Source organism: Schistocerca nitens, chromosome 1 (genome assembly GCF_023898315.1).
Source record: "Schistocerca nitens isolate TAMUIC-IGC-003100 chromosome 1, iqSchNite1.1, whole genome shotgun sequence".
NCBI lineage: Eukaryota > Metazoa > Arthropoda > Insecta > Orthoptera > Acrididae > Schistocerca > Schistocerca nitens.
In genome coordinates this window covers 306,162,431-306,187,910 of record NC_064614.1, presented here as the reverse complement: position 1 = coordinate 306,187,910, position 25,480 = coordinate 306,162,431, and the positions used below count along the sequence as shown (strand labels likewise).

General features: G+C 39.5%; 1 protein-coding gene across 7 annotated transcripts in view; it reads left to right on the top strand.

Moving 5' to 3' along the window:
* Positions 1 to 25,480, top strand: part of LOC126248448 (large proline-rich protein BAG6) — a 250,397-nt gene that overhangs the window by 177,140 nt on the left and 47,777 nt on the right. For 6 of the 7 annotated variants that reach the window (XM_049949481.1, XM_049949436.1, XM_049949463.1 and 3 more), the window contains 5 exons: positions 622 to 666; positions 7,554 to 7,691; positions 24,597 to 24,788; positions 25,089 to 25,188; positions 25,276 to 25,406. In XM_049949481.1, coding sequence (XP_049805438.1) covers positions 622 to 666; positions 7,554 to 7,691; positions 24,597 to 24,788; positions 25,089 to 25,188; positions 25,276 to 25,406 — 606 coding nt within the window. The remainder of the gene's footprint in view (positions 1 to 621; positions 667 to 7,553; positions 7,692 to 24,596; positions 24,789 to 25,088; positions 25,189 to 25,275; positions 25,407 to 25,480) is intronic. The other variant, XM_049949489.1, reaches the window with a different exon arrangement.

The following is a 25,480-nucleotide window of genomic DNA, read 5'->3' as shown; positions in this document are numbered from 1 at the left end:
GTAAAAACAGGATGATAATCTAATACCATCACATGACGAATTACATATAGCTGATTTCTCTTTAACATTTCTTCTGGAATACTTTGCAAGAATAAAAAAGTAACTAGTGTGACCAGAAACTCCCCACTATTTCTGTGTGCTTCAGTGAAAGTTCAATGAATGGTCTTCAGAGAGATGGTAGAATGTCTTGAAGTCATGTGAAAAATTCTATACTAATTAGTAGCAGAAAACCGTTTTACACCGTGCGTGCATGTGTGTGCACGTGTGCGTGTAAGTTGCATATGGAAAATCATACATCACTGCTTATTCCAGTGATAGATTTCTAATATGATGGCGGTATTTTTGTGATATAGGGCATGTGTTTTTATATCAAGTGATTTTTTCCAAAACTCCTAATAAAACAATTTTGTTTAAAACATGTAAATTGTGATTTACTAGTATTTATTTTATTACCGACTGAGCCTTCTTTGGGTAGACCAGTGTGTTGTTGCCTGATGATGATATAAAAAGCTAAAAAACGTTTTGCATTAAAAAAAGTTAGCACTCTCACTATTTGTGCACTAAAAAAATTTGTTTTCTGTGTAAACTTAAATTTATACAATTTCTTTTTGCCCCCCCCAGGTACCACCACTCTCCAATTTTCCAAATCTGATGCAGGCTTTCCAGGTATGTGCTGCAACTTGTTTAGAGCATTCAAATGTTAATTATTCTGTCGGAAGCCATCTGGAAAATGTAAATTGTCTAAAAAACAATGAAATCCATTACAAAACAACTTAATGCATCAATTTTTGTTGGAACTGCGAGCTACTGAAAATCTGAGCATTTATGTAGTGGGCTACAAATATTTTAAATTTGTTTTTGGACACACACAGATGGCTTTTGTGCAAGAAAAGAAAAAGAGACACACAAAATACTTTTTTCCCTCTCAGTATGGATCATAAACCGATGTTGGCAGATGAGGATCAGAGGAAGGTGGAAACAGGAAAGGATTCAGATATTTTTAAGAGGGGATTGGAGGGAGGGGACAGAGAGGATAGATGTTGTGGAAAGGAACATTTAACACCTCCAGTAATACATTTCTGGGACTAATACGAACAAGTGATCTCTGGTTAGTTGATGACTGTCCATAAATGTGTAGCCAAAATTGGTGAAATATATAAATAAAAATATAATGAAGCAATTATCTGAAATTTCATTTTTTTGCTATAAAATATAAGGTCACAGGCAAGCTAGCCAAATATGTACGTTAATTCTCAATCGGTTCACTTCTGCTACAAAGTACTGAGGTAAAAGTGTTGCCTCAAGCATTTACGTCTGGAATGGGATGCACAATTCATTATAATATACTTTTCCACATGTTCTGTTGCTGTGAGTAGTCTTCTGTCTCATAATACACTTTTATAAATAGAGAAAGATATCTCAGCATTGCAAGAAGACAACAGTGCATATTTATGCAAAGGGATTGTTCTAAGAATAATATTCTCCGTGAGTTCTACAATTCCAACATTAAATAAGCAAGGCAAAAAATCAAGATTTGAGTATCCAGGATTCTTCTTCAGTACAAATTGCAATTTAGTGGAAACTAAGCCAACCACTTCATGCAGTATGACACTGGCCTTCTGAACTGCAGCCTCAGAGTACAACTTGCTCGCAGTTAGGTTAGCAATGAAATGGTCTACAGCATCTGTCATCTTATCAATAGAAATTCATGTAGGTAATTTGCCTACCAGCCCTGATTTTTTAATACATCAACGTAGGGGGAATCCAAAGTTCTCCCAGAATGTGGATTTGTCAGGAATGTTACGGTTGAAGTATTTCTGTAAGAAAGTTTAAATTCAGGTACCTGAAGCTTGTTCCAAGGTAGGTTACCTTCAACCAATGCAAAACAAGAGTCTCTGCATAATTCACTATTAGATGATGTAGGCTGTTCCTGTAAGTGTGTGTGTGTGTGTGTGTGTGTGTGTGTGTGTGTGTGTGTGTGTGTGTGTGTGTGTGTAGATCCCATTTGTTTGAAGAAATCCATTGTTTGTTCCTAATATGTAGTTTGCTTTGTAAATGTTGTTCAGTTTGGGATTTAATCGTACATCCTGTACGTTTATCACAAGTTTGGCAGAGGACTATTTTACCATCAGTTGTTAAAGCACTGTCAATAGAAATGGGTGTTTCCAGCTTTGATGATAAGCGAAGGTGTAACCTGTGCCATTGTTAGCTTAAATGCGACTGACTGTTTCACATTGTGAAGCATTTGAGAAGAAGAAAGAAAACTGCTTTAATGAGTCATTGTCATTTGCCTCAAACTTTTACAATATAGCCGACTACTTGCCAAAATAAGGCGTCTCTGATGACTGTGTGGTATCTGCTAGGTTCAGGCATCCCTGACGACTGACTGATATCTGCTGAGTGCTTAAATACTATTTTCACAGTCTTGTTGTTTAGACTTGTAAATTAAGAAATTTATGCTACAGTATCCACATACCTTGTGCATTTTTCCAATCATTGTCACCAGTTCGATTCAGTACCTCTTCAACTGGTATACAATCTACCTATCTAACATTCAGCATTCATTGTTGTTGTCAGCGGCATTTTTGCAGTATGTAGGTGGAGATAGCCCAAACAAATACTGCTCATCACATCTTTCATGCAATGCCTAGTGCTGATGGAATCGGTTGTTTCCCATTATAAACAAAATTATTTTTGAAGTGGTACTCCATCAAACCTACACAATATCATTGTCCATTCCCACTGCACCCACTCCCAGTCTCTTGCCACATGGCTCATAACCCTGCTATATACAGGGTGTCCCACTAAAACCTCCCCGATTTCAAGGACCCATGAGAGGAAAACCACAGTAGATACTACAATGAAAAATGCACCACATTGTAGAGCATCTCAAAACATTTATATTCCTGCGTCAGAAGTGCCAAGTATAGTCTCCGGAGTTCAGCATGGTCGCATGAAGTAAAAATGGCGACTCCACAGCAGCTCGCGCAAGCAGTAATGTGGTTTGCAGAAACAAAATCAACGATTACTGTGCAAATAAGTTATAATCATATGTATGAATGTGATCCATCTGAGGTGAAAACAATAAAGGAATGGTATAGGAAGTTTCTGGCAACAGGAAGTGTTCTGAAACATTCTAGTGGTGCATGTTATGGAGTTTCAGAAGAGACAGTGGAGGACATCAGATACACATTTCTCAGAAGCCCACGTAAGTCAATTTGTCGAGCAACTAGACAACTTGATGTACCTCAATTAACATTGCATTGTGTAGTTCACCAGCGTCATCGTATGTGTGCTTACAAAGTGCAAATTCTGCAACATCTGACGCCAAACGACAACCCATGCCGACAACAATTTGCTGCGGATATGCTGCAGCGTATTGATATGGTTGCCAGCTTATTGATATGGATGCCAGCTTCCTGGAAAGATGTTTATTCTCAGACAAGGCAACATTTCATCTATCAGGAAGGATTAATAGGCATAATGTGCTTAATGTTCAGATTTGGGGTTCACAAAATCCGCAGGTTGTCATTGAGCATGTTCACGATAGCCCTAAACTAAACGTCTGGTGTGGACTAATGCAGGACACGATTGTTGGACCGTTCTTCTTTGCGGAACAAACAGTGAATGGGTCAGTGTATCTGAACATGTTGGAGCAGTTTGTGTACACCCAGATAAGACTTGCAACCCAACATAATTTTTCAATAAGATGGAGCTCTGCTGCATTGGTCAACGGCTGTTCCCAAGTCCCTGGATAATAAATTTCCCAGTTGTTGGGTAAGACGCGGAGGACTAATTGCCTGGCCACCACGTTCACCCGACATTACACCGCTTGATTTCTTCATGTGGGGATTCGTGAAGGACCGCGTGTATGTGACCAATGTGGACAATATTCCTACATTCCGACATCGTATCACTAATGCGATTACAAAATAACAGAGGAAATGTTACAAAGAACTTGGCAAGAAATTGAATATACACTCTATATTCTTCATGCTACAAACGGTTCACATGTAGAGGTGTATTGATGATAAATAAATTAATTCTTTGAGATGCTCTACAATGTGGTGCATTTTTCCTTGTCGCATCTAGTGTGTGTGTGCGTGCGTGCTTTTCTTTTTCTTCCCCCCCCCCCCCCCCCCCCCCCCTGTGTCTTTGAAATCGGGGAGGTTTGAGTGGGACACCCTGTACATAGATGCAACACCTGTCCCATACATTCTCCCACTACCATCTACCCCAGACCTGTCACAGCCATCTCCTGCCCCCTCAAAAGGAGGGCTGCCTGTGAAAGCAGCTATGATGTACAAATTGAGCTGCAAGCACTATGCATCATTCTACATGGCCATGTCAATGAACAAACTGTCTGCTGCATGAATGGCAACCACCGAACTGCAGCCTAGAGACAGCTATATCACGCAGTTCGTGAAAATGTTGCCCAACACGATGTGCTTCACTTTAATGGCTGTTTCACAGCCTGTAATATTTGGATATACACATCAGGAAAAAAAGTAGTTCCTAATTCTCATGTGGTGAATACTCAGTTTGAGTTGATAAGGTTGTCTGATAAGGTTGTCTGATAAGGTTGTCTGATAAGGTTGTCTTTACCCAAACTATCTGTACGTCACAAAAATATGTTAGATCTATTGTTCTGCACAGTGTTCACCCAGTCCAATAATTATCCTGCATGACTGCCAGTGTGTCAGGAGTGGAGCGATAAACTCGGAACCTCTAGCTATGATGTTATCCTAGAGTTTTAATTGTTTACTGAGCAGTGGCCATTCAGATGGGTGCCGTAGTTGCAGCCAATTTCTGGACTTAGGGTTTCTCAGTGCTGCTTGTTAATTCCTAGTAGCATAGTGACTTCTTGTCACCCATCATGGATATTATCTGTTTATTACAACACAGCTAGTTGGCTATACATTGTTCACTGTACTTAAAATCCCTTTTGGTGATTACTATCAGGGACTTGAATTTCCTTGTTGGTCTATGCGTCAAGTACAGCCTAAATTTGAAAATAATATGCACCCAGTTGTTTTCATTGACACATAAGTAACAAGTAGTGCTTTCCAACTGTTTACGAGGGAAAATACAGTGATATAGCAGTTAAACCTGTCTCCACTAAGGCAATCCTTCCTACAAAGGGCGTGATGTTTGGCACATGAAAGTCAGACATTTTGAAAGGACATTTGTGTTGAGAAATCTTAATGATCTTCATTATGTTGGGATTTATGTATCTCTGGAATGTGTCCTAAATCCATTGAAGTTCCACCAAATAATGGGAATCATTAATTGGTTAAAGATATCTTTCTCTGTTTTTCTGCTCTGATATTGTGTGATGTGCACCACAAAGACAGTGGAGGGACAATTTGGTTTCTTCAGAGACCATCTGTGTTAATGATACTGTACGTACTTCTTCTTCGTCGTCGTCGTCGTCCTCCTCCTCCTCCTCCTCTTATTATTATTATTGTTGTTGTTGTTGATTTTTCTCTTTGTGTGGAAAAGTTGGTCGGTTTAGATGTGAAGAAGATCGATGCATTAGATTCTTCCATAAGTATCCTAATACTTAAGTGGCTTAGTGTTGTGTCCATTGTCAATTTTTGACGTAGAATAAGCATATTCACACATGCAGTGGATAAACTAAGGTGTCATTGTGCAATAGTTTTAACTGAATGACTGAATTAATATGGCTGCAACAAAAGAGGTGGCTAATGACCAAGGCAGCATTGTTTGAACGGTCCACTGGTGTACTGCCAGGGCATAGTGTCTAATAGGCATAATATTTCGGCCATCAGACATGTCAACATCATCAGGTGCACTGACGAACTGAGCTTCTGAGGGCACGCACCCGATCCACCACCACCACCACCACCACCACCACCACCCTCCACAGTGCACAGTGCTTGCCCAAGGGCATGCATCAGCTGTCGCAGAGACATTTGTGTCGGTGTCTGTGGTAGTGTTGATGTAGTTGCCGTGTCTACCAGATCATTGTATTTGCGGAGTGTCTTCTTAATTAGACCCAGTGCTGTATTGGTGGGGTGAAGAGTGCATGGAAGAAAATTCACATTGATCAGTATTTGCATGCAGATAACTACCACCAACCTGTGCAGAGGAATGGGTTGCTAAAAATACTATTACACAGGGTGCACACCATCTCAGGTACAGTGTGTCTGCCCTCGGAACTAGAACACATCAGAACTATGTTCCAAAAAAATAGATAATCAAAATGGCAGTTCAAGCATCCTCTTTGCCCATCATTACTTTATGACCTATGGAGACAGAAGAAATCACAGAGGAAGAGATAACCACAGCCTTTATACGGTACACCAGCACATTATCAGGAAAAGTCTTGCGCATACTGAAAGAGCACTGTGTAAGAACTATCTTTTGACCGCTTAATGAAAGATGAGCATTATTGGGGAGTGTCGAAGATGATCTTGGTTTGTGGAAGCCTGGGGTGTATCAGATTCCATGCCCGTGTGGCAAGACATATTGGACAAACAGTGTGCACCATTAAAGTTTGTTGCTGAGAACTCCAGCAGCACATTCAGCTAATGTACCCCAACAATTAGGCAGTCACTAAGCAGTTTGTCAGAAAACCATGCTAGAGAATATGCATTTACCAGGATTTTAGCACAAACTTCCAAATACTGGGACAGTGTCATTAGAGAATCCATCAAAATTCCCACCAGGGATATTCTTATCAGTCGGACTGTAGCCATAATCTCAGCAAGGCTTGTAAAACCAGCACTGGGTGTAACTAAGAATACGTTCAGCAAACACAATGATCTGGTGAATGAGGAGGACAAAGCAACTATATCAACACTATCACAGACACCAACACAAGCTTCTCTGTGACTCGTCATTGTGTGCCCTCGGGTGTTGAACCATGGAGGGAACAACTGGTGGTGAGGGAGGGGAATATAAGTTGGTTGCAAGCCCTCAGGAAGTCAACTTGTCAGTGCACCTGACGATGGCAACATGTCTGACTGCTGAAACATTGTGTCTGCTGGACACTATGAACCAACAGTACACCCGAGGACTGTTCGATCAACAAATATGCCAGATCCTTCTGCTCCATATGCTGTTTGCCAGTGCTTACCAAATCTTCAAGCAATGGTTGTAAATCTAAATTGTTGTCGTTAAAGCACGTCATATAGGGCCTCTACAGGGTTATTGAATAATGAGTGGTTGAAGTATCCTGAAATCTGCTGCATATGACGAAATAATTTTTCAGAAGCATCTATAGTTGGTAATTGAGTAAAATATTGCAGTGTAAGCTGCTCACTTTCCATATTGCTGAGGAATTTGCCACCACGTCCTTCCCCAAAAAAGAGATAGGTCTTGATAATTTCCAATGTTGTTCTTATTCATTATGAATACAATATTTTGTTTGTGATTTTTATCTTTTTGTTGTACATCAACTTCCTCTTTCTGTCCATGATTGTGCTTTACTTCAGTGATTGTTATTGAGAGGTAAAAGATTGATTTAATTATTATTGTTGCAGATTTAAGTTTCACAAACATCACATTGTTATTGTTTTTACTTTCAGTCTTTCCCTGCCTACTCCCAAGATGCATTATTGGGAGCTTTATTTGGCGGGGGTTCTCTGGCTGATCTCTTATCTTCTTTTCCTGATCACAGTTACGTGGAAGGACAGTCTGTATTCCTCGATTTCTTGATGACAATGGTAAGTATTTCTGTTAATTAAAACATAAACTCAAAAGTTTAATTAATTATTAATGAGCCTTTCTTTTTTTATGGACACTTAAGGGTATTTTGTGAGATGTTAAGATTATTTCACCAGATATGCAACATAGTCAAGATTTAGTGGAAAGAAATTATGTAAAGATCTTTTTGAAACTGGAAAAAATGTGAGCTATAGCAATTTGAAATTTCAGTTTTGAAATTCGTTTTTGGACTGCACTTCAATGAGTATTATGTCTTTGTTATCCAGCTGATTGAAGCTTCTGATTCCATGACACTAGCATCAACCTTTTGTCTGCTTCATGTTATTGTATGTTCGTGTTTGTTAGATGGGATGCAATTTTATAAGCATCAAATGAGTTGCATAAGTATTCCATCTGGGATGTATTACATTAATATGCTGCTGAAATGTCCTACAGTTTTCAGCCTTATTTATGGGCATCATGATTGCTCAATACCACAGCTATTCAGTGAGTGATTACCTTTATTCCTTCCATTATTTACATTTTTACATTACATATCTGGAAATAAACTTTTCAGTCTTAAAAAGTTGACATCTTTTTAATAAATTAATGTAATCTGCATAAATAGCCTGAAAGACCATTATTGATTGCACTGTTGCCAATAAGTGACTTCAAAGGGTTCGAGAAAAATCTGATATAAGGCTGAAATTGATTTAAAAAAAATAAATGGTCTACAAAACACTTGTTTGGCTAATTCTTGAGATTGCATGATAGTCCAGTACTCGTAACAGGTAGGATTAAATGAGGAAATAGTGAAGATTGCAAGCATAGCTTCACATTTCAACATGCTTTCACTTAATACACACAACAGTATTACTGAGATGCTCATCCAAGTCCATTGGCAAATAACTGCAAGAGAAGCATTGAGCATCACAAAGGTTCACCATTAAAATTATGAGTACAGACATTCCCAGAAGAATCTGGAAACATATTCTTTCGTCACACATCAATTTCATGGCTTAACCAAAATTGTAAAATCATAAAAATTTTCATGTGGAGACTCAGCACCAGTTGCTTCCACACACCATTCACAAGTTGAACAAGAAATAGGGGAAGTGTTTTGTACTAGAAGTACCCTCAGCTACAGACCGTGAAGTAGCATGGGGAAACAATATTGCATAACTAATTCTGTGTTAATTTGCTGTATAAATGCGAAAGTGCGTGCAATCACAGCACTAAGTTATTGCATTTTAAGTTTCTCTGCATGTTTGAAAGCAGTTCCTGACTCTAGGCTTCAGCTGATAGAAATGGGCACCTTTTTACAAGACAGTCTCTTCACCGAGTAAGAAATCTTTGCGTACTTCAACATAATTGACAAAAGTAGATTAGATTTCGAGTGATTGACAGCTGCCAACCACTTCAACATTCGTCAGTCATCTGCAGATCTTCCCTCATTTCTCTCTAGTCCTCTGACTTTGCTAGGCAACAGCAGCATCTGTGAACAGACCCACAGATCTTAAGATTCTCCAGCTATGGAATATATCATTCACAATGGAATTAATTCAACAAAAATTATCTGTTTTTGAAAATTTAATGTAAATTCAAATACTTTCATATGTGTATTCTCCTGCTGCGGCTTGGTGAGCAGATTCATTATGCAATTACTTGGAATTCACAACTCTTTTTTACCTCATTTTATTTATGTAGTATTCTTTCATTTCATTTTCATGGTAAAGAACTGAAAATTTGCAATTTCTACAGTAACAGTAGGTCACTGACTCGAGCATGGCAACGGAGAGAGATTTGAAAAAGACTGTTACACAGTATTGTTTCTTCAGTGACAGTATGTAGATGTAGATTACATGACTCATATTCTATGTATCCCATTGAGTGTGCTCCCTATAATTTGAGGATAAATCAAAGATGTAGATTTTACTGAAGTGTGGTACAATAGAATGACTCAACTTCATAAAACATTATATATTACAATGCTAAAGTCAGTATGAGGATACTCTTCAATGGTGTTGGATGTGCCTGATAGAAAATTCTTTAATTCATTCTTGAATGTGACTTTATTGTGCACAAGATATTTAATATGCTATGACAGGTTTGTGAGTAAAGATATGTCCATAAATCTGACCTCTTTCTTTATAAATGTTAAACCACTTTGTACAGGCTGTTTTTGGTCCTAGAATCATAATTGTGCTTTCCACACTGTTTCATTGATAAAAGAGAAATATTTGTATTTCCAGAGAATATTAATGGTATCAGTAAGAATTATTCCTTTAAAAAGTGTATCTTACAATTCTTTTCTGGAAATTTATCACTGTTACTAGAATTTTCCTAAAAAATGATACAATAGCTAATTAGTGAATGAAAATGTATAGTTTCTAATTTTAAATAACCCACGGTGTAGATATGTGTACTGAAACTGTAGCTAAGTAAGGCACTTTATTAAATCTAAAATTAAAGATTTGCTATTAAGTTTGTGATCTGCTTATAGTACCAACTACTTTCTGATTATTATTTTGTTAAATAGATGATTATGATGATATTCTGTCATCTATCTAGGTGAATGTAGTCTCCTTGTTTGACATTGGGCTTTGGATTCTAAACTGTTATTTGCCAAAAATGTTGTATATTAAGAGTTCATAAATTTTTTTGTTACCTCTCCTGTGGTCTGGTGGCTGGCGATTTTATTCCCTGACCAGAAGACCATGTTTTAATTCCTAGTGACTGTCATGTTTATCTACATCCACATACATACTGTTTCAGGGCTGTAGGATAGTGATAGGACTGAGTTGGATACATGCCCTATGTTTCACAATATTTTTTAAGCACACAATAAGTATCACGCATGATTTGTTTAGATTACAACTTATCAACACACAGCCCTGAGTGTGGATTGAACAAACTACTGGTTTGCATTTAGTAGTAATTATCCGAATAATAGAGCTGGTTCAAAAATTCCTCAAAAGGAGCATTGCTAGTGTCTACGGCATAACTGGTGACAACAGCTGGCATGGAGTCTCACTACATCTGTCAACACTTTAGTCATCTGCCAGCTTAAATTGCCCACCACACAGAGACAATGATGGCCATGCTGGCCTGACAGTTGGTGTGACCTCCAACTCAAACCCAAGACATCACAGTGCATTTCTGTCCTGTGGCCAGTGCAGGGACAGCTGCACCCCTTATGTAGCCCACCAGTGTCACACAATGCTGCTGCTAGGAAATACAAATCCCATGTGGGCACTGTTGGAACGTGGGAGTTATTCATCACAGTGCTTTCCCAGCTCCTTTCCCCATCCTACGAAAAAGCTCTTAATGGATGAGAATTTGGGTTTTGCACTAGATAATAGTCACATAATTGCAATTGACCTTTGAAAAAATCACTTCTAGCTTAACAGTTCTTGTAGTGTCACTATTATTTTAACAATATTGTGAAAAGAAAAGTTACTACTCACCATATATAGCGGAGATGCTGAGTCGCAGATAGGCACAACAAAAAGACTGTCACAAATATAGCTTTTGGCCTGTAAGGTGACACACCAAGGATGCAAAGGACGTCGAGCACGTCCCACGTGTCCCCCATTTGGCCCACTGCTGTGGCTGCCCTGGATACTGCCTGCACTGAGGTTGACCCCTCACCTGTGGTCGAGTGGGAGATCATTCCAAAGTCTGGCAGGCAGCGAAAAACTTTCCAGCAGGCTGATTGCAGGGCCTACCCAGCTCATTTGGCGAACAGGTTTCGGGTGTTATCTGTGGCTGACAATGTCTCTGAGCCAGGTGCAGTCATCCACCCTGTTCCAGAGCAAGCTTCTCGGCCTGCAGGGTTTGGGCATGTAGATTTGCTGGTAGTTGGGACTCAAACATCAGGCGTGTAATGGGTCCCCTTAGGAACATGGCTGCCAAGGAGGGGAAGGAAGCCAGTGTGCACTCTGTGTGCATACCAGGAGGAGTCATTTTGGATGTGGAAAGGGTGCTTCCAGATGCCATGAAGAGTACAGGGTGCCACCAACTGCAGGTAGCGGCTCATGTCAGTACCAATGTTGTGTGTCGCTTTGGATAGGACGAGATGCTCTCTGATTTAGGGCGGCTAGCGGAAATGGTAAAGGCTGCCAGTCTTGCTTGTGAGATTAAGGCGGAGCTCACCAACTGCAGCATTGTCGATAGAACAGACTGTGATCCTTTGGTGCAAAGCCGAGTGGAGGGTCTGAATCAGAGGCAGTTCTGTGACTGTGAAGACTGCATATTCCTTGACTTGCGGCATCGGGTGGTGGGTTTCCGGGTTCCACTTAATAGGTCAGGAGTCCACTACACACAGGAAGCGGCTACATGGGTAGCAGGGGCCGTGTGGAAGGGAATTGATGGTTTTTTGGGTTAGAGGGTCCCAGGGAACCACAGAAAGGGCATCCGTCTAAAAGGGGACAGGTAAAATCACAGTAAGTTAGTTCTAGAACGATCGGTATTGTAGTTGTAAATTGTCATAGCTGTGTTGGGGAAGAACCAGAGCTCCAAGCCCTAATAGAAAGCACTGAAGCTCAAATAGTTACAGGTACAGAAAAGTGGCCAGAGCTGGAAATAAGTTCAGCCAAAATTTTTTTTCAAACGATGTAACAGTGTTTAGAAAGGATAGATTAAACACAGTTGGTGGTGAAGTATTTATTTCTGTCAGAAGTAGTTTGCTTTGTAGTGAATTTGAAATAGCTAGTTCCTGCGAAATAGTATGGGTAGAGGTTATACTTGACAGTCGGACTAAACTATTAAATGGATCGTTTTTCTGACTCGGAAAATATAGTTGCTGAACAGTTCAAAGGGAATTTCAGTCTCATTAGAAATAGGCACCACACTCATACAATTATAGTTGGTGGTGACTTCAATTTACCCTCGATATGCTGGAAAAATTATAAGTTTAAAGCTAGCAGAAAGCATAAAACGTCATCCAGAATTTTACTGCATGCCTTCTCAGAAAATTATTTTGAACAATTAGTTCATGAGCCCACTCGAAGCGTAAATGGTTGTGAAAGCATTAGTTGACCTTTTAGCAACAAATAATGCTGAACGAATAGTGAGTATCGTGACGAATGCAGGGATTAGTGACTACAAGGCAGTTGCTGCTAGGCTGAATGCTGTAACAGCTACAACCATCAAAAAGAAATGCAAAGTATATCTATTTAAAAATGCTGATAAAAATGCTCTTAACACCTTTTTAAGAGACAGTATTCACTCCTTCCAATATGATCATGTAAGCATAGAGAAGTTGTGAAATGATTTCAAAGAGTTAGTATCGGTACTGATCCCCCAAAGTACACAAAAATGGTCAGATTGCTGTTGCAGAAGCAGCAAAAAAGCATGTCCAATTTAAAAGAACGCAAAATCCCCAAGACTGGCATAGTTTTACAGAAGTTTGAAATACAGCATGTACTTCAATACGAGATGCTTTTAATAATTTCCATAATGAAACTCTGTCTCGAAATCTGGCAGAAGACCCAAAGAGATTCTGGTCATACATAAAGCACACCAGTGGCAAGACACAATCAGTGCCTTCACTGTGTGATAAAAACGATGAAGTCACTGATGACAGTGCGACTAAGGCACAGTTATTAAACACTGTTTTCTGAAACTTCTACAACAAAGAAGACGAAGTAAATATTCCTGAATTCCAATCAAGAACAACTGCCAAGATGAGAAACATAGAAGTAGATATCCTCGGTGTCGCAAAGCAGTGTAAATCACTTAGTAAAGTCAAGGCTTCTGGTTGAGATTGTATACCTTTCAGGTTCCTGTCAGAGTATGCTAAAACAATAGCTCCACATTTAGCAATTATATACAACCGCTTGCTCACAGAAAGATCCATACCTAAACACTGGAAAATTACTCAAGTCACACCAATACCCAAAAAGGGTAGTACGAGTAATCTGTTGAATTACAAGCCGTATCACTAACATGGATTTGCAGTAGGGTTTTGGAACATATACTGTGTTCGAACATTATGAAGCATCTCGAAGAAAATGATTGACACATAGTCGGCACGGATTCAGAAAATATCATTCTTACGAAACTAGCTCTTTATACTCGTGAAGTAATGCGTGCTATTGACAGGGATGTCAAATTGATTCCATATTTTTAGATTTCTAGAAGGCTTTCGAATCGTTTCTTATAAGCGTCTTTTAACCAAACTGCGTGCCTATGGTATATCGCCTCAGTTGTGCTACTGGATTTGCGATTTCCTGTCAGAAAGGTCACAGTTCGTAGTAAAAGATGGAATGTCATCAAGTAAAACAGAAGTAATATCTGGCATTCCCCAAGGAAGTGTTATAGGCCCTCTATTGTTCCTGATCTATATTAATGATATAGGAGACAATCTCAGTAGCCATCTTAGATTGTTTGCAGATGATGCTGTCATTTACCGTCTTGTACAAAACGAATTGCAAAATGATTTGGATAAGCTATATGCATGGTGCGAAAAGTAGCAATTGATCCTGGATGAAGAAAAGTGTGAAGTTATTCACATGAATACTAAAACAAATCCACTAAATTTCGACTACGTGATAAGTCAGACAAATCTGAGGGCTGTAAATTCAGCTAAATATTTAGGCGTTACAATTACAAATAACCTAAATTGGAACGATCACATAGATAATGTTGTGGGTAGAGCAAAGCAAAAACCGTGATTTGTTGGCAGAACACGTAGAAGGTGCAACAGGTCTACTAAAGAGACTGCTTACATCCCACTTGTCCGCCCTCTTCTGGAGTATTGCTTTGTGGTGTGGGATCTGCATCAGGTAGGACTGACGGATGACATAAAAAAAGTACAAAGGAGGACAGCTCATTTTGTATTACCGCGAAATAGGGGAGATAGTGCCACAGACATGATACATGAATTGGAGGGGCAGTCATTAAAACGAAGGCGTTTTTCGTTGCGATGGGATCGTCTCATGAAATTTCAATCACCAGTTTTCTCCTGCGATTGCGAAAACATCCTATTGGCACCCACCTATATAGGAAGAAATTGTCATCATGATAAAATAAGAGAAATCAGGGCTCACAAAGAAATATTTAAGTGCTTGTTTTTCCCGTGCACCATTCTAGAATGGAACGGTAGACAGACAGCTTGAAGGTGGTTTATTGAACGCTCTGCCAGGCACTTTATTGTGAATAGCGGAGTAATCATTTAGATGTAGCTGCCCAATTTGTTTTACTATCTCATTTTCTCTCGTGTTTCTAATGAATTTTCTTGTTAATAATACAAAGTATAATCTTATGTTAGTTCTGTAAAAATATCTGAATATGCAGTGATTAACAATTATAATTTTGCTCATTTGTAAGTATGTTGAAGCATTTTTGCAAGAATAATCAGCCCAGAGACAGTCACCACGTGAAGGTCGGATCAAGTCTCAATTTCCATTTGTATCAGCAGTTATCATATACTCTATAAACTCATTACAATAATGCCATGTTGTCATGCCATTAAAAGAAAGCGCATTTATATGTTAGTCACAAAAATATTGGTCTTGAGATTGTCAGTTGATCTTACAGTGTCTCAACTGGCATTTGTGTGATAATTAATCTTGGTATTGTACATATTTAAATGAAACTATGAAAACCAATGAAAACTATTGAGTGTGCTCCCCCCCCCCCCCCCCTCCCGTACCACACACACACACACACACACACGCACGCACGCGAAGGTATTAAAACTTTTCTGAGCCATTGTCTCTTCCTTCCAGCAAAGAGGTTGAAGGGGAAGGAAGAGGAGTGTAGGAACAGAACTGGTGACATTTAGGGAAGGGGATAGAGCTTGAAAGAGTCGCCCAGAAGTCCAGGATAATAAGGAAAGACATTATTGGAGGCTACACTGGAAAAAATTTGAAAACCTGAGAGCTTAAATGTGGAAGATATGTTAATACGCAAGACAGAGATTACTACAAAAACATTGTGCATGAGTTAATATTAGGGGAACACTATGTGCATTGCATGTGATACAGGTGGGAGAGGACAATGAAAAATAGACAGGTCAGAAAATGAAAGATATAGAAAAAAAAGGAAAACTTTAATACCTCTATTTGTGTGTTCTCCTGCCGTTGCGTGGTGGGTGGATTTTTTTTATTTATCAAGTTACGTTATATTTTCAGAAATTGATTATTTTCATTGATACAATGTTACATAAGTTTTAAATAGAAATTTAATTTTCACATAATGAGATTTTCACTCTGCAGCGGAGTGTGCGCTGATATGAAACTTCCTGGCAGATTAAAACTGTGTGCCCGACCGAGACTTGAACTCGGGACCTTTGCCTTTCGCGGGCAAGTGCTCTACCATCTGAGCTACCCAAGCACGACTCACGCCCGGTCCTCACAGCTTTACTTCTGCCAGTATCTCGTCTCCTACCTTCCAAATTTTGCAGAATCTCTCCTGCGAACCTTGCAGAACTAGCGCTCCTGAAAGAAAGGATACTGTGGAGACATGGCTTACCGTATTTACTCGAATCTAAGCCGCACTCGAAACTAAGCCACACCTGAAAAATGAGACTCTAAATAAAGGGAAAAAAAAAATTCCCGAATCTAAGCCGCACCTGAAATTTGAGACTCGAAATTCAAGGGGAGAAAAAAGTTTTAGGCCGCACCTCCAAATCGAAACAAAGTTGGTCCATGAGACACAATTTAGTCGAATGAAAGATGAAACAGCTACAGTAGTTTGGTTTGAGTCGTAAGCTTAGCAGTTAAGCTTTACCAGGTAGCCATTGCTATGCGTCAGACGCTCTGTCCATATTTATACGGGTACCATTCCTTTTTCACGTGCTTCGTCTGGTTTGAATTGATTGCTTATTTTGCTTTGATCTGATAAGTGCCGTTTTCTTTGTTATAGGTGTTTACATCCACTCTAAGCTGAAAATGCATTACTGTACTGCGTCATGCATTGTTTGTCGCAATCTGATAGTGCGTGTTTACGGCCTGTCGCTGCTCGCGGCATGGCTTGCTTTTGTGCGTGCTACTGCCGCTTACAATAAAAAAAAAAAGGAGAGGTATCATCTCATTAGCGAAACAATGGCAAACGACTGCTATTTGTTGTTACTTACACTGCTGCTTTCTTTGATAATGATAAACAAGAACCAAATAATAGACTGCGTATGATACAACATATTCTGAACGAGAGTTAGGCAAAAAATTTTCTCCATTTGAAAATCTTTGCGGCCGCTTCTTTAGTACATCAAATTCTGCACAGAAATTAGTCACCTTAGATTTAAAAATCTAGTCAGTTGCCGTGCTTCATTTCTGACTGTATCACTATTAGGCATATGAATAATACGAATATACACATGACACGATACATATATTCTTCTGTGTTTGCTGTTGTCTCACTGTAGTTTCGTAGTTTATTAGGCAGACAGGATTTAAATGAGATAGCAGCAAACACGAAAGAATACATGGCAAAACGTTTATATTCATATTATTCTTATGGTGAAGAGAATACTGCATGTGATTCACGTTTCATCAGGTTCCTATTGGCAACAGTCTTGCCAGTCGGATTTTCGTAGTACATAGAAATTCTGCTACATTCGAAGATGAACAATACGGAATATGTATTTACTTCGTTGGATAATGTATGAAAATGCAGTGGTCGAAACTCGGGGCGTAGAAAAAAAAGCTGGACTTCCACCTTTTTTTTTTTAATGACGCAGAGGTTTTGGCGCCAGTATTTATCTCTGTGCCTACAAAGCATGCCTGTGTAGCGGTACATATATTCGACGGCAGAAGTTAGTTGTGGCGGCACCTACCAACATTTTTTCTGAACTTCCGCTTGCTTTGCACTCGATTCTAAGCCGCAGGCGGTTTTTTGTATTACAAAAACAGGAAAAAAACTGCGGCTTAGGTTCGAGTAAATACGGTAGCCACAGCCTGGAGATTGTTTCCAGAATGAGATTTTCACTCTGCAGCGGAGTGTGCGCTGATATGAATCCTCATTCTGGAAACAACCTCCAGGCTGTGGCTAAGCCATGTCTCCGCAGTATCGTTTCTTTCAGAAGTGCTAGTTCTGCAAGGTTCGCAGGAGAGCTTCTGTAAAGTTTGGAAGGTAGAAGACGAGATACTGGCAGAAGTAAAGCTGTGAGGACCGGGCGTGAGTCGTGCTTGGGTAGCTCAGATGGTAGAGCACTTGCCCGCGAAAGCCAAAGGTCCCGAGTTCGAATCTTGGTCGGGCACACAGTTTTAATCTGCCAAGAAGTTTCAATTTTGACATAGTTGACAATGTTAAGAAAAGGGTTGATTACTGCTCAGTGCAAAGATGACACGTTAAGTTGCAGACAGGCACAGCAAGAAGATGGTTACAAATTATAGCTGTGGTCAAAGCCTTTTTCAGCAAAGAAAACACACACACACACACACATTAACACAAGCAAGCACACCTCGTGCACACATGACACTTACCACTTGTAGCTCCAACTGGAAAGCGAGCGTCAGGGGGGCATGCATGTTTTCAGTGGCTGCTTCTCAACCCAGGCCATCAGGATCCTCCCCTCCACCACCAGCTGTGAAAGTGGGAGTTATCCTTAAGACACATTCCCGCTCCTGAAATCATCCCAGCACTCTCCTGACGAAATTATGTCATCCTCAACCTACAGTGACGTACTGTCCTCACATCCACCATCCAACAGTTTCCATGCTCTCTGTCCTATCACTTTCTCCTCTTTCATGTCTTTGAACCCTCATTGTATGTAGCCCCCTGCAAGTACACCTGCCCACCCTTTCGTCTTCCCTGCTCTTGACCTCTTCCGCTTCCCATGTTCTCCCCCACACCCCACCTTCCACCTGCACCTCATAGCCTCGTCAGTCCTTCCTGTGTGTACTGCCAGACAGCACTCTTCTCTCCCCCTACCCACACCATGCTATCTCTCCTCCTCCTCCCCCCCACTCCAGATTGCTATTCTTGTGACAGCCACATTCCGATTGGAGTTGCCAATGGTAAGTCATGTGGAGCGTGAGGTTTGCTTGCTTGCTTGCTTGCTTGTGTGTGTGTGTGTGTGTGTGTGTGTGTGTGTGTGTGTGATTTTCCTTTGCTGAAGAAGGCTTTGGCCAAAAGCTATAATGTGGAACAGTCTTTTCTTTGTGCCTGTCTGCAACTCAAAGGGTCATCTTTATTTTGAGTACCAATCTATCCTTTTCCTAGTACTGTTGATATTCCAACCCGGAGTTTTAAAATAGTTGACAATTTCTGTTTCTTATTATAGACTTGTTGCTGTTGTTGTTGTTGTTGTCTTCAGTCCTGAGACTGGTTTGATGCAGCTCTCCATGCTACTCTATCCTGTGCAAGCTTCTTCATCTCCCAGTACCTACTGCAACCTACATCCTTCTGAATCTGCTTAGTGTATGCATCTCTTGGTCTCCCCCTACGATTTTTACCCTCCACGCTGCCCTCCAGTACTGAATTGGTGATCCATTGATGCCTCAGAATTTGTCCTACCAACCGATCCCTTCTTCTGGTCAAGTTGTGCCAAAAACTTCTCTTCTCCCCAATCCTATTCAATACTTCCTCATTAGTTGTGAGGTCTACCCATCTAATCTTCAGCATTCTTCTGTAGCACCACATTTCGAAAGCTTCTATTCTCTTCTTGTCCAAACTATTTATCGTCCATGTTTCACTTCCATACATGGCTACACTCCATACAAATACTTTCAGAAACGACTTCCTGACACTTAAATCTACACTCGATGTTAACAAATTTCTATTCTTCAGAAACGCTTTCCTTGCCATTGCCAGTCTACATTTTATATCTTCTCTACTTCAACCATCATCAGTTATTTTGCTCCCCAAATAGCAAAACTCCTTTACTACTTTAAGTGTCTCATTTCCTAATCTAATACCCTCAACATCACCCGACTTAATTCGACTACATTCCATTATCCTCGTTTTGCTTTTGTTGATGTTCATCTTATATCCTCCCTTCAAGACACCATCCATTCTGTTCAACTCCTCTTGCAAGTCCTTTGCTGTCTCTGACAGAATTACAATGTCATCGGCGAACCTCAAAGTTTTTATTTCTTCTCCATGGATTTTAATACCTACTCCGAATTTTTCTTTTGTTTCATTTACTGCTTGCTCAATATACAGATTGAATAACATCGGGGAGAGGCTACAACCCTGTCTCACTCCTTTCCCAACCACTGCTTCCCTTTCATGCCCCTCGACTCTTATAACTGCCATCTGGTTTCTGTACAAATTGTAAATAGCCTTTCGCTCCCTGTATTTTACCTCTGCCACCTTTAGAATTTGAAAGAGAGTATTCCAGTCAACATTGTCAAAAGCTTTCTCTAAGTCTACAAATGCTAGAAACGTAGGTTTGCCTTTCCTTAATCTTTCTTCTAAGATAAGTCGTAAGGTCAGTATTGCCTCACGTGTTCCAGTATTTCTACGGAATCCAAACTGATCTTCCCCGAGGTCGGCTTCTACTAGTTTTTCCATCCGTCTGTAAAGAATTCGTGTTAGTATTTTGCAGCTGTGGCTTATTAAACTGATTGTCCGGTAATTCTCACATCTGTCAACACCTGCTTTCTTTGGGATTGGAATTATTATATTCTTCTTGAAGTCTGAGGGTATTTCGCCTGTTTCATACATCTTGCTCACCAGATGGTAGAGTTTTGTCAGGACTGGCTCTCCCAAGGCCATCAGTAGTTTCAATGAAATGTTGTCTACTCCGGGGGCCTTGTTTCGACTCAGGTCTTTCAGTGCTCTGTCAAACTCTTCACACAGTATCGTATCTCCCATTTCATCTTCATCTACATCCTCTTCCATTTCCGTAATATTGTCCTCAAGTACATCGCCCTTGTATAGCCCTCTATATACTCCTTTCACCTTTCTGCTTTCCCTTCTTTGCTTAGAACTGGGTTTCCATCTGAGCTCTTGATGTTCATACAAGTGGTTCTCTTATCTCCAAAGGTCTCTTTAATTTTCCTGTTGGCAGTATCTATCTTACCCTAGTGAGATAAGCCTCTACATCCTTATATTTGTCCTCTAGCCATCCCTGCTTAGCCATTTTGCACTTCCTGTCGATCTCATTTTTGAGACGTTTGAATTCCTTTTTGCCTGCTTCATTTACTGCATTTTTACGTTTTTTCCTCTCATCAATTAAATTCAATATTTCTTCTGTTACCCAAGGATTTCTACTAGCCCTCGTCTTTTTACCTACTTGATCCTCTGCTGCCTTCACTACTTCATCCCTCAAAGCTACCCATTCTTCTTCTACTGTATTTCTTTCCCCCATTCCTGTCAATTGTTCCCTTATGCTCTCCCTGAAACTCTGTACAACCTCTGGTTCTTTCAGTTTATCCAGGTCCCATCTCCTTAAATTCCCACCTTTTTGCAGTTTCTTCAGTTTTAATCTACAGGTCATAACCAATAGATTGTGGTCAGAGTCCACATCTGCCCCTGGAAATGTCTTACAATTTAAAACCTTGTTCCTAAATCTCTGTCTTACCATTATATAATCTATCTGATGCCTTTTAGTATCTCCAGGATTCTTCCATGTATACAACCTTCTTTTATGATTTTTGAACCAAGTGTTAGCTATGATTAAGTTATGCTATGTGCAAAATTCTACCAGGCGGCTTCCTCTTTCATTTCTTAGCCCCAATCCATATTCACCTACTACGTTTCCTTCTCTCCCTTTCCCTACACTCGAATTCCAGTCACCCATGACTATTAAATTTTCGTCTCCCTTCACTATCTGAATAATTTCTTTTATTTCATCATACATTTCTTCAATTTCTTCGTCATCTGCAGAGCTAGTTGGCATATAAACTTGTACTACTGTAGTAGGTGTGGGCTTCGTATCTATCTTGGCCACAATAATGCGTTTACTAAGCTGTTTGTAGTAGCTTACCCGCGTTCCTATTTTCCTATTCATTATTAAACCTACTCCTGCATTACCCCTAATTGAATTTGTGTTTATAACCCTGTAGTCACCTGACCAGAAGTCTTGTTCCTCCTGCCACCGAACTTCACAATTCCCACTATATCTAACTTTAACCTATCCATTTCCCTTTTCAAATTTTCTAACCTACCTGCCCGATTAAGGGACCTGACATTCCACGCTCCGATCCGTAGAACGCCAGTTTTCTTTCTCCTGATAACGACATCCTCTTGAGTAGTCCCCGCCCGGAGATCCGAATGGGGGACTATTTCACCTCCGGAATATTTTACCCAAGAGGACGCCATCATTATTTAATCATACGGTAAAGCTGCATGCCCTCGGGGAAAAATTACGGCCATAGTTTCCCCTTGCTTTCACCCGTTCGCAGTACCAGCACAGCAAGGCCGTTGTTGCTGTAACACATCAAAAATCCAATTAACACTACTTCCATGTAATTATACAGGTAGCAACTTCTTCAGCATTTGTTAACTTTTGCCCTTATTCAGTAAACATGCTTATTCATTCATTTATTAACACCCCTGACTTACAGAGTTATCAAATTTTTTTATTACAATTCTGTAAATCAATAAAATTTTCCTACATGTCTCTCCCCATTTACTAGTGATTGTCAGGAAGATAATGTTAAATGTTAAGCCAGTTTACTCTATTATTAATTTTCTGAAGCTTGCCTGCTATTTGCATATAATGATATGCATAACAAAAGTTTTCACTTACAGTAACAGCTCAAGCATATATAATGGATTTGACTTTGATCCAAAATGTGCATTTCCTGCTGGCAGATGTGACTTCTGCACTCAGCTGTATAATGCTCACATCACATTTATAAAATCAAGGAAGTTATTTTATTTTCAGTAACAATTATTGAACTTGTTCTACATTCACCATGGAATTCATGTATTGGCAAGTTGATAGTAATTTTGGCAAAAATGGAGTGGGAAGTTAACTGCAGTGGAACGTTGTAGGTTTTTTAACCAAAGGCAAAGGTAAATGAATTTTTGTCTCTGAACAAATTAAGAAAGAAATATCATTGTCCTTTGACATGAGGGGCAAAATTTTGTGGAGTAGAATGAACTGTTTAATGATACAGTACAGTTCTTTGAACAGTTAGAGAACTAGCATAAGAGGCCAATGTGCACTGCGTAGTATCTAACAGACCAAAACTTTTTGTATCAGTTAAGGTACAGGAAGGAATCAATAACCATAAGACTGTTACAGTAGTTGAAGGTCTGTTAAGAAAAATTACAGAAACACTTTTGCTCCAGAAGACTTATCAGGCAAAAGCAGTCTTCGTCACATATTCAGTTCTGAGGGTGAAGATGTGGATCAGAAAAGGATAAAATTTAAAATTGTGGTAGAATAAGTCTGTAGTCTGTATGCTGGTCAAGTTTGTGTGATGGAGAAGACTTACTGTGGCTCAGTAGCCTCATTGGAAGCATGCTACAAAAGCAAAGAGGATATTAACGCGAATGAAGTCGAAGCCTTGTTGATAAACAATAGCCAAGAAAAGGAAAGGAAAAAATGTAAAGAAAGAAATGCAACGAGTGTTTAGTGAATTCAGAATTTTTACCTGTTAATCTGTCTAAAAAAATCCTAAGGCTCTTTTCTTAAATAAATTAGTAAGCAAATCTGAATCACCTATTACACTCAGTGACCACTGACACTGAAACAGAAAATGAAAGACAAAAGGCCAAAATACTGAATTTGCTCTCCCAAAAATATTTCACTGTGGAAGATAATATGGGTTCTCTTTTCCAATAATTGCACAAATGTGGAAAAGGTAGATATTGCAGTAAAGCAATCACATAATAGTAAAATAGGTTGATAGTGGAAAAGCATTTGATGAAATACCTCTAAGGTGTTACACTGATTATCCCTTGTAAAAGCATTTTATTTTAAGTTCCTTGGAGCAACAATTTTTGTTTTAGGTTCCTTGGAGCAGCAATGGGTACCAAATAACTGGAAAAAAGCACAGGTCTTACCTGTTTCCAAAAAGAGTCATTGGACAGATTCATATAACTATTGGTCTGCATTTCTTATATCAAACTTTTGTTTAATTATAGAACTTTCTGGAGAAATAAAACATCTGTAAGAATTAATATGGATTCTGGCATCTCTTTTTGTCTAAGAATTCCAAACCAGCGTAGAAAGTTGCGCATAAGTTGACACAGTGTTCCTCTCTTCCTTTGCATTCAGGTGGCATTTGATACAGTTCCCCACTGTTGTTTGGTGAAAACAGTATGAGCGTACAAAGTATTGGACTAGGTTTATAACTGAATTCAATACTTCCTAGCAAATAGAACCCAACATGACATTCTGAAGTGGAGGAGATAGACATGTGTCGAAGTAATTCCAGTGGGGGTCTTATATGGCCATTGCTGTTTACAGTATATTTAAATTATCTAGTGGAAATCAAACAATGGAAAATCGAGGCTGGAATGTAACAACATTATGAGAAGGAAAGTTGCTATTCACCATATAGTCGCAGATAGGGGCGCGCGCGCACGAACGACTGTAGTGTCAGGCAACTGAAACCATGGAAGATGCATTCCTCAGTAAGCATCATGTGATTGATGGGGAGGTTTTTGATGCAGCAAGGCTTTGGCTCTGATGTCAACCAGATGAGTGTTACCATGCAGGCATATATGCCCTCCCAATAAGGTGATGTAAGGCTGTCGCATTGAATGGAGATAACGTTAAAAAGTAGTGTGTCGTGGCCAGAAGAGTGGGCAATAATTTGTTGTATTGTAAATCTGAATAAAACTAACATGCTTTCAGAAAAAAAAGTGTTGCATTACTTATTGAACACCCCTAATGTTAATGGAGAAAGGAAATGTTTTGAGCTTCATAGTGAGGAAAATTTTGAAGTTATCTCTGTAAAATATGAGGTCAAGAATGTATACTTTGCTGTGTCAAGTGACTTTCATGCGTCCCATGTTCATCTTCTGTTTACTGTCTGTTTTAATTTTCTGTATTCTTTGATTTTGTTTTCTTTCAGGCACAAAATATGTCTTTCAATGACATCATCCTGTTGTCAGTGGGTGGTGTTGGTATTTTATCAAGAGTACGACCACGTCTACAAGAATTCATCAGGCAAAAAGTCTTACAGGGGAGAGATACTTCTGAAGAAAATGTAGCAGCTGCAGTGCATGCACTCTTACAGGAATTGCGTCCTCATCTGAAACTTCTGGTTAGTAATCTTTGAAATTTTTGTCACAAGTAGCTCACAGCACATTCGCAATCTGGGGGGGAGTGAGGGATGATTTGCCTAATACTGATGTCCTCCTCCCCCCCCCCTCCCCTCATGTTTCAGATATATCTGCAAGTAAAGAGGAACATCCTTCATACATGTAAAAGGGATTGGACAAAGTTACTAGCAAACCCAACTATAATGAGAGAAACTTGGGGAGGGGAATGTTGCTATTGATACAATCAAATTTTCATCCCATTAAAGTCTTAGTGTTCCTAATATATTTGTCTTATGTTCCAGGGTCAAGCTAAAGTGAAAGATGAAGTTGACATAATTTTATCAGTAAACCAATACAACCAAATAAAATTACCAGAATTAATTCATATCATCATGTCTGAAGGTTTGTGAACATTATGTATTATTTTTTCCTGTATTCATTATATGTTGCCACTGTCAGCTATTTATTCGATACCTTTGTTGTTTTCAGCGAGAGATGATATTTTTTGTCGGCGCTTCGTGCAGTGGTTTGTTCAGTATGCAAGGGAAGTAGCTGCTATTGTACGGTACTGCTGTGTTGATGACCTACAAGGATTAGTTAATGTTGCAGAAATTTATGTGGTTCGTGTTTAGGTTCCTTCTTGGAGTAGCCATTTTAAACACCAAATGATACTTATTCAACTAAAGAGTCTTAT